Source organism: Oncorhynchus clarkii, chromosome 24 (assembly GCF_045791955.1).
Source record: "Oncorhynchus clarkii lewisi isolate Uvic-CL-2024 chromosome 24, UVic_Ocla_1.0, whole genome shotgun sequence".
Classification (NCBI taxonomy): domain Eukaryota; kingdom Metazoa; phylum Chordata; class Actinopteri; order Salmoniformes; family Salmonidae; genus Oncorhynchus; species Oncorhynchus clarkii.
In genome coordinates, this window is record NC_092170.1 from 16,384,420 (window position 1) to 16,394,837 (window position 10,418).

Here is a 10,418-nt window from a genome sequence, read left to right on the forward strand (position 1 = left end):
TCAGGAACCAAGGAATCCCCTGGTCGGCTGAGGCGATAGAAACAGGAAGCTGTCAAGATCTATCAGGTGTGTCACAGAGAGAGGGCGGCCATATTGATCTGGTTCCAGTATATGTGTGTGTGTGTGTATGTGTGTGTGTGTGTGTGTGTGTGTGTGTGTGTGTGTGTGTGTGTGTGTGTGTGTGTGTACGTTCATGCCTTGCCCATCTTGAACTGGTTCCAGCAATGCAGGTAATTAGTCAGTATAATGACAGTTAAGGGCATGAGTTAATCCTCTGACCACCTGGTCTGCTCCTGTCCTATCCTGTCCACCGGCCCAGGCCAGGGTCTACGATGGCAGGAGAAACGGTCCCATCTCTACACATTCTGTTTTGGTTAGGTTCCCATTACACCAGTACAACAGGGAGCTGTGTAGGAGAAGCCTACTACAGATCATGGTAACCGTGGATCCTTCTGGGTGGAGGATGGGTGTCTCCTAACTCTATTAAGGGTTCTTTCCACCTCTGGGCTCAATGGAAATATTAAATCATCAAACTATGTGTGTCGAGTTTCCCTTTGATCCAGATGAATCCCAGTCAACTCCTGGATTAAACCTCTTTAGGATATGTTTTGGTCCAGGAGTAGGCTTAATCTAGGCCTGAGAATTTGCCCCTGAAAGTTTAAAATTTGTATCAATTTGTGTAAGACGACACTGTTCCCTAGACTAATCCTATTAATAGAAGAAACGAATAGAATGTCTAACATGAGAAGAAACATGTGAGAGCAAGGAAACATCTTTACCTTAGTTCACCTCAGTCTTCAGAACTGTGACTGCTCTACTCTAATACAACCATACATACACAATAAAACACTACGTAAACCAAAGAGACTGGAATTGGAAACATCCAAAATATGTTTTCCATGTTCCTCTCTCTCTCTCTCTCTCTCCATGTGTTATTAGTGACCAGGCTTAGGACGGGATCACTGAGGAGTCACAACAGCTGAAACTATTCCAACCACTAACTCTGACCATACTAAAGGCTCTGAGGCAAGTTATCTCAGAGAGTACAGAGATACAGAGAGAAAACAACAAACCCAAAAACTTAAAACAACCAACATAACCCCCCTCATCCCTCCTTCCCCTCCCGCCTCACTCTCTCTTTGACGGTTGCGGCTCATTAAAGCATGAAATTGAAATGGAGTCAGTGCTGTGCCCTCTCTTTCCTCTGCTCCCAGGGCCAGGTAACGAGAAGGAGAGGGAAGCCTTAATCTCAGCGATGCATTGCAGGCCTGGTGTGTGTGTGTTTGTGTGTGTGTGTAATCTCAGCGCAGCACGGCAGCCCTGCCCGTTGCGTGTCTAGCAGTGTATGTTCACTGCCAGCCACACTCGCTGCGGCCTTCTGCTATGGAAAAAGTAGTTAAACTGCAGCCAGATAGCTGGATCGTTACTTAGAGCGGTGGTGGTTGTTACAGCTGCAGCAGTGTTGGTGGTGGTAGGGTGTAGCGCTCAGGTAGGCAGGCATACGCAATGTACTGGGGTAACTTCGTTAACTCTGATTCGTCTCTCACACGACATCTCTTCACACTTCCCTGTTTATACGGTTTTAACTGTGCTGGGGCCTGATTATAGGTTGAACCTTATGAGACTCTCTCACAGACCCAACCACATGCAAGCTAGTAATATGGTACCAATAGCCTTCTGACATCACACCATGTGTTTACAGTACAGCTGGCAACTACATGATTGCTCTCGTGAGAAAACAATACTGTGTGCCAGTGTTACCGACTGGGTTTGAACTTGTCCCATGCATGCCACAAGGCTGTGTTATCCAGCTGAGCTAAAGCCTAGGGCATTAGCTTGGGGAGCTGACAAAAGTCTTCAGGTCTTAGACTAGGTTACCTTTCTGTGAGCGTGGTTCACCAAGCCACTTCCATCACACTAGGAGTTCTTTAAATGACCCACCAGTATTAGGGTTGAGGCTGAACGTCCCACCAGCATTGCCTGTCTCGATGAAGTAGCTGACCCGTCTGTTCTCCCCCTGGTCGGCATCTCGCGCCACAACGTAGAGAACCACGAAGCCCACAGGCTGGTCCTCCATGACACTGACCGCGGAAGGCGAGCTAAACACTGGAGCGTTGTCGTTCTCGTCTGTCACAAACACCCTCGCTGTCACGGAGCCCCAGCGCCGCTGGCTGCCGTTCAGGGCGGAGTCTGTCGCCTGTACGACCAGGATGAGGGAGGAAGTAACCTCATGGTCCAGTTCCTGCGCCAGGGTCAGGACGCCAGTGGAAGGGTGAAGGGTCAGGATGTCAGGGAGGTCAGGGTACTGGAACACAGTAGAATTAAATATAACTTTATCAGTCCAGGGTACTGGAACAGAGTAGAATAGAATATAATGTTTTCAGTCCAGGGTACTGGAATAGAGTCAAATACAATATAACTTTATTAGTCCAGGGTACTGAAACAGAAGAGAATACAGAAGAGAATGACTTTATTAGTTAATCTGCAGAGATATAAATAATTATTCTTCTCTACTCCCTAAACCACTAGTTTATGGGGTTAAGTGTCTTGCTCAAGGGCAAAACGGCAGGAGATGGTCTAGTTGCCAGTGAGTACATCTCCAATTTTCACCACCGGTCTGGAATTTGAAACAGCAATGTATCTGTTACTGATGTTTGCTTCTCTAACCTGTAGGTCCTACCCCTAACCTCCTAACCTTAACCTGCTAACCCTAACCTCCTAACCCTAACCACCCAAACCCTACCTGGTGCAGGATGGAGTAGGTCAGCAGGCTGTTGGGTCCTGATCCATCCTGGTCCGAGGCCTGGAAGGTGTAGATGGATGCCCCAGGCACCATGTTCTCAGGTATCACCATGGTAACGGGGTCCTCCGGGAAGTAGGGTGCGTGGTCGTTGCTGTCCTTCACCTCAATGTCCAGCTGCACCAGGTGGCTGCTGGGTAATGTCATGGAGAAGTCGTCCACCTCTATCTGTAGTGTGTAGCGGGCAGATCGCTCGTAGTCCAGTTCCCTTGCCAGGTACACGTCACCTGTCTGACGGTCCACCATGAACGTCCCGTCTCGGTCTGACCCGCCCACCACCGTATAGGTCACCTGACCAGCCTCAGGGAGCTCTAAGCTGTCATGTGACTTCACAGAGCCAATCACAGAGCCCGGTTTGGCCTCCTCGACGGAGTTTAAGTAAATGGAGAGGGAGTTGGCTTTGGAAGGAGCTCTGCTCGCACTCAGGACCTGTGGACAGTGAGATAGGGAATTGGTAAGCATATTGTATATCCTCAATACACCACTCAGGACCTATAGACAGAGCCATAGGGATATGGTAAGCATACTGTATATCCTCAATACACCACTCAGGACCTATAGACAGAGCCATAGGGATATGGTAAGCATACTGTATATCCTCAATACACCACTCAGGACATATAGACAGAGCCATGGGGATATGGTAAGCATACCGTATATCCTCAATACACCACTCAGGACCTATAGACAGAGCCATAGGGATATGGTAAGCATACTGTATATCCTCAATACACCACTCAGGACCTATAGACAGAGCCATAGGGATATGGTAAGCATACTGTATATCCTCAATACACCACTCAGGACCTATAGACAGAGCCATAGGGATATGGTAAGCATACTGTATATCCCCAATACACCACTCAGGACATATAGACAGAGACATGGGGATATGGTAAGCATACTGTATATCCTCAATACACCACTCAGGACCTATAGACAGAGCCATAGGGATATGGTAAGCATATTGTATATCCCCAATACACCACTCAGGACCTATAGACAGAGGCATAGGGATATGGTAAGCATATTGTATATCCTCAATACACCACTCAGGACCTATAGACAGAGGCATAGGGATATGGTAAGCAAGCGGGGCGGCAGGGTAGCCTAGTGGTTAGAGCGTTGGACTAGTAACCGGAAGGTTGCGAGTTCAAACCCCCGAGCTGACAAGGTACAAATCTGTCGTTCTGCCCCTGAACAGGCAGTTAACCCACTGTTCCCAGGCCGTCATTGAAAATAAGAATTTGTTCTTAACTGACTTGCCTGGCTAAATAAAGGTAAAATAAAAAAAAAAATAATAATACTGTATATCCCCAATACACCACTCAGGACCTATAGACAGAGCCATAGGGATATGGTAAGCATACTGTATATCCCCAATACACCACTCAGGACCTATAGACAGAGGCATAGGGATATGGTAAGCATACTGTATATCCCCAATACACCACTCAGGACCTATAGACAGAGCCATGGGGATATGGTTAGCATACTGTATATCCCCAATACACCACTCAGGACCTATAGACAGAGACATGGGGATATGGTAAGCATACTGTATATCCCCAATACACCACTCAGGACCTATAGACAGAGCCATAGGGATATGGTAAGCATACTGTATATCCTCAATACACCACTCAGGACCTATAGACAGAGACATAGGGATATGGTAAGCATACTGTATATCCCCAATACACCACTCAGGACCTATAGACAGAGGCATAGGGATATGGTAAGCATACTGTATATCCTCAATACACCACTCAGGACCTATAGACAGAGACATGGGGATATGGTAAGCATACTGTATATCCCCAATACACCACTCAGGACCTATAGACAGAGCCATAGGGATATGGTAAGCATACTGTATATCCTCAATACACCACTCAGGACCTATAGACAGAGGCATAGGGATATGGTAAGCATATATCATCAATATATTGGTGTTAAAGGTTTGTAGGTAGTTAACTTCATCACCAGGTTCAATAGCGAGAGCCGACTGGAGGACAAAATTAGTAGCTAGCTAATCAATGTTTTTTATAACTGGGATCTTCAAACAATCTGTTAACCTTTGAGGAATATTTTGAGCAACTATGAAAATCATTGACATTAATGATAATCCATTTAGCAAGATAGCTGAACGTTAACACTCAGCAGACTCACGCTATGTGTTTAATAAAGACCATTATACATGCCTTGTGGCAGTTGGAGCTACATTTTCCAATACAACGCTAAGGAATCCAAATATTCAATGGGACGCTGTGAACCTGCAACAGATTTCCACCCTCCCACTCTCTTTTCTCACTGTGAAGAAGAAACTGAACGTTTTAAGAGTTTTTTTACAAACTCCCACAACAGGCCTGCTAGTGCTAATCACGTTTAATCAGATAGGCATGTCACTGCCAGGAAAAATAATAAGGGATAAAAGTCAACATAATCAAAAAAGGAAATTGTAGTGAGCTTTCAGATCTCACTGCAGTGGGCTGGACTCGGGCGTCTACAGTATTGAGTTTTTACACCTCCCTTGATGACCAATCAGAAGAACATGAAAGACTTCAGCTTTGACACATCGCTCCCTTTGTATGGAAACAGGCACCAGAAGTTACACATATGCCACATTGTTCTAATAAGCCTGTTTTTCAGATCGCTCAAAGCAGGGGATGGAGTCACAGGGTTTAAATATCTGACAGAGAGAGAGAGAGCGAGAGAGAGAGAGAATAAATGAATGAAAGTGAGAGAGTTAGACCAGGAGAAATAGAGAGAGAGAGCAAGACAAGGAGAAAGAGAGAGAGAGGAAGGAAAATAAAATAGTTTTGTACTCTTATCCATTTTTCTCCTCAACAAATACTTGTTGATGCTTAATTCATTACAATTACAACCTACAATACCTTGATAAACCATAGGTACACTATACAGCACCACTATGTTGGCAGTCACTAAACAGCCCATGCTCTTTATGAAACATAATATGACAATCTATTAATTAACTCCACATTAGACGGCAAATTGAATGTCAACAAGCGTTAGAATTTGTGAGATCATATCCTGTCCCTACTGCTGTACTTGTCTTGGACGAGGGCTCTGATAGAAACATGTCAACAGACAAGAACAACACAGCCATGTTAAATCCTATTACACACTAATTATTACTCACATTCTTCACGTCAGAAGAACAGGAGGAATGAGGGAAGGAAAAAATAAAAGAAATAAGGAACACAGAGACGCTGTTTTACTGCAGCCATTACAAGACCCTTCTATTTTCCTGGAACCTTAGAGATTCCGGTCTGCGTTCCAAATGGCAATCTATTCCCTACATAGGGCACTGGTCAAAAGAAGTGCACCATACAGGGAATAGGGTGTCATTTGGGATGCATCTTGGATTTACAGCTACAGAGTTCCTTCTATTGTGCTGGCCTGGTCGGTCACTATTAAGTTGTATATTAAATATTAATTAAATGAACTTGAATAGTGTATTTTATGTGGGTGCATATCCCAGGCGGTGTCGTATTGAAGTGAGGCTACTGTATTAAAAGTGTTGAAGTCATTCAGTATGGTCTTGATCAGAGCAATCACAGCTGGTGATCATCATGGGCCAGATGGGAGCACTTGATTCATACCTACTGTAGTTTTCCATCTCTTTTGAAAAGTCACAGAGAAGGAGAAGTGAGGGGGGGGGGGGGGGGGGAGGAAGGAAGGAAGGAAGGAAGGAAGGAAGGTTGTCAGAAATCAGTCTGCCACGTCTATTTGGAACGACTTTGTTGTGAGGGGCCAGACTTCTAGAGCCAGACTTCTAGAGCCAGACTTCTAGAGCAAGCTTGACGTAGTACTTCTCCCAATACTTTAGTTAAATATGGGATATTTGATCGATTGGTGTTGGCTATGATCTAGCAGTTTTCTGACCTTTATGATTAGGATACAGCTAGATCTGTGAGAAGAAAGGTGGTAGGGGATAGGAGATAGGAGATAGGGGGGTTAGGGGTCTCACCTGTATGTGTAGTGAACAGGTAGCGCTGTGAGAGGGAAGGAGTTATGGGCTATGGGCTAGGGGTTAGGGGTCTCACCTGTATGTGTAGTGTACAGGTAGCGCTGTGAGAGAAAAGGAGTTATGGGCTAGGGGTTAGGGGTCTCACCTGTATGTGTAGTGTACAGGTAGCGCTGTGAGAGGGAAGGAGTTATGGGCTAGGGGTTAGGGGCCTCACCTGTATGTGTAGTGTACAGGTAGCGCTGTGAGAGGGAAGGAGTTATGGGCTAGGGGTTAGGGGTCTCACCTGTATGTGTAGTGAACAGGTAGCGCTGTGAGAGGGAAGGAGTTATGGGCTAGGGGTTAGGGGTCTCACCTGTACGTGTAGTGTACAGGTAGCGCTGTGAGAGGGAAGGAGTTATGGGCTAGGGGTTAGGGGTTAGGGGTCTCACCTGTATGTGTAGTGTACAGGTAGCGCTGTGAGAGGGAAGGAGTTATGGGCTAGTGGTTAAGGGTCTCACCTGTACGTGTAGTGTATAGGTAGCGCTGTGAGAGGGAAGGAGTTATGGGCTAGGGGTTAGGGGTCTCACCTGTAGGTGTAGTGTACAGGTAGCGCTGTGAGAGGGAAGGAGTTATGGGCTAGGGGTTAGGGGTCTCAACTGTATGTGTAGTGTACAGGTAGCGCTGTGAGAGGGAAGGAGTTATGGGCTATGGGCTAGGGGTTAGGGGTCTCACCTGTATGTGTAGTGTACAGGTAGCGCTGTGAGAGGGAATGAGTTATGGGCTAGGGGTTAGGGGTTAGGGGTCTCACCTGTACGTGTAGTGAACAGGTAACGCTGTGAGAGGGAAGGAGTTATGGGCTAGGGGTTAGGGGTCTCAACTGTATGTGTAGTGTACAGATAGCGCTGTGAGAGGGAAGGAGTTATGGGCTAGGGGTTAGGGGTCTCAACTGTATGTGTAGTGTACAGATAGCGCTGTGAGAGGGAAGGAGTTATGGGCTAGGGGTTAGGGGTCTCAACTGTATGTGTAGTGTACAGATAGCGCTGTGAGAGGGAAGGAGTTATGGGCTAGGGGTTAGGGGTCTCACCTGTATGTGTAGTGAACAGGTAGCGCTGTGAGAGGGAAGGAGTTATGGGCTAGGGGTTAGGGGTCTCACCTGTATGTGTAGTGAACAGGTAGCGCTGTGAGAGGGAAGGAGTTATGGGCTAGGGGTTAGGGGTCTCACCTGTATGTGTAGTGTACAGGTAGCTCTGTGAGAGGGAAGGAGTTATGGGCTAGGGGTTAGGGGTCTCACCTGTATGTGTAGTGTACAGGTAGCGCTGTGAGAGGGAAGGAGTTATGGGCTAGGGGTTAGGGGTCTCACCTGTATGTGTAGTGAACAGGTAGCGCTGTGAGAGGGCTGGCCTCGGTCAGTGGCGGTCACAGTGAAGCTGTACTCAGCTCTGTCAGAGTGACTCAGAGGAGAGGAGGAACGCAGTTCACCTGTAGTCGGGTTCAGAGAGAAACGCTCTGCTCTGGGACCTGTAGAGGAGGGAGGGAGAAAAAGAGAGCGAAAGAAAAAGAGAGACCGAGTGAGTGAGTGAGTGAGTGAGTCCAGCTACAAATTGTTACACAGAGTTGTTTTTGGAAACAATGCCAGAGGAAAACAATGCATTCCTCACATAATCACTCAACGGCATAAAATAGCAAATTACTCTTCAATCATTAACTTATACACAATCCCTCCCTTACTCTCTCCCTCTCTCTCTCCCTCCTTCCCTCCCTCTCTCACCTGACATGGAGTAGTACACAGTGCCGTTCTCTCCCTCATCAGGGTCCTTGGCCTGTACTTTCCCCAGCAGTAGACCTGATGCCTGGCCCTCCATCACCTACGGAATGAAATCACAAGGTAAAACGGTGACTTGTTTTCTTCTCAACGCTGACCACTAACATATCATGTGAGACCCCATGCCCTAAGGGCCCTGGTCAAAAGTAGTGTACAATATAGGGAATAGGCTGCCATTTGGGACGCATCCTCACTATCACCTGCATGGTCAGTCCTCTGCCAGGCTGGCTGTGTCTGAAGGAGGGAGTGTTGTCGTTCTCATCCAGGACGGTGATGAAGGCTGTCCCTGTAGCGCTGCGTGGGGGAGTACCTCCATCCTGGACCACCAACAACACCTGGTAACTACTCTGCTGCTCCCTGTCCAGACCTACACGGGTACTGATCTCACCTGAGGGAGAGAGGGAGAGGACACAGGGAGAGAGGAAGGAGGGAGAAAGAGAGAGAGTGAGAGAAACGGGAGGGAGAGAAGTAATGATGAGAAATTAAAGGGAGAGCATGTCATCACACACACACACAGTGAAGGTTAGAGTTATCTCGAGAGCGGCTACACACAATCTCACAGCAGGCCAATTAGGGCCCAGCAGGACACTCAACACTGCAGCTAACCGGATTTATTTCCACAGAGAACATACAGCACAGGGAGCTGCAGTAGGAGAATGAGTGAGGGTGAATGGTCATGTAAATTGTGTTGTGTGTCTATTCTGAGTGCCACATCTGAAGTTCCTGTGGTAAATATAGTTATTATACACGGAGTGTGTTAAGTCTTGAGACAATTGAGACATGGATTGTGTATGTGCCATTCAGAGGGTGAATGGGCAAGACAAAATGCCTTTGAATGGGATATGGTAGAAGGTGCCAAGCGCACCGGTTTGTGTAATGAACTGCAACGCCGCTGAGTTTTTCCTGCTCAACAGTTTCCCGTGTGTATCAAGAATGGTCCACCTCCCAAAGGACATCGAGCCAACTTGACAACTGTGGGAAGCATTGGAGTCAACATGGGCCAGCATCCCTGTGGAACACTTTCGACACCTTGTAGAGTCCATGCCCAGACAAATTGAACCTGTTCTGAGGACAAAAGGGGGTAGGGGGGGTGCAGCTCAATATCAGGAAGGTGTTGTTAATGTTTTGTACACTCAGTGTATCTTTTTTTAGTCCATTCATTAACCAGTCTTTGAACTACCTGTGTGGGAGTTGATCTGGAAGCTTCTGTCTGGGTGTAGGAGTCTGTAACTGAGCCTGCCGTTGAGCCCTGAGTCGCGATCCATAGCCGAAACCCGTCCGAACCCTGACCCCACCGGAAGGTTCTCTCTCACGGCCAGGAAAGCCCTCTCCTGTGTCAAACGAGGTGAGTTGTCGTTCTCATCGGTCACCGACACCCTCACCGTGGCACTGCCCGTCTTCTTCAGCTGCCCGTGGCCCGACGTGGCCAGAACCATCAACATGTACATGTCCTTCACCTGGGCAAAGGTCATGGACACACTTTTAAAGGACATGACACTTTCAATTCAAGTTTGTCAGACGTTTTCAAGCCTCTAAAGAAGTCTAATGTCAGATGAATAAGACCAACATGATCGATATCAATCAAAGTGGCTAAGAAGCATTCAGTGTGCGGGTCTGGACAAGTTTATATATCTTCCTGTCACATGTCCCTCACCTCTCTGTCCAGGGCGCTCTTCACAAACAGCCAGCCGCTGTCTGCTGCGATGCCAAACCCTGCTGCGTCTCCGTCAGGTCTCAGGTAGTACGCCAGTGGAGAGGAGGAGCCTGAACCCGTGGTGTCCAGGCTCAGAGCTCGCACCTGTAGATGGATGAATTAAGTAATT

The 10,418-nt window shown here is 47.3% G+C and overlaps 1 protein-coding gene across 1 annotated transcript in view; it reads right to left on the reverse strand.

Annotated features, from left to right (window-relative positions):
• LOC139382591 (protocadherin-16-like) overlaps nt 1–10,418 on the reverse strand; it is a 49,405-nt gene that overhangs the window by 14,623 nt on the left and 24,364 nt on the right. Inside the window, exons 8-14 of the mRNA XM_071126710.1 lie at nt 10,250–10,393; nt 9,776–10,052; nt 8,796–8,983; nt 8,542–8,638; nt 8,134–8,291; nt 2,744–3,229; nt 1,942–2,305 (exon numbers count right to left, since the gene is read on the reverse strand). Of these exons, the coding sequence (XP_070982811.1) occupies nt 1,942–2,305; nt 2,744–3,229; nt 8,134–8,291; nt 8,542–8,638; nt 8,796–8,983; nt 9,776–10,052; nt 10,250–10,393 (1,714 nt within the window). The remainder of the gene's footprint in view (nt 1–1,941; nt 2,306–2,743; nt 3,230–8,133; nt 8,292–8,541; nt 8,639–8,795; nt 8,984–9,775; nt 10,053–10,249; nt 10,394–10,418) is intronic.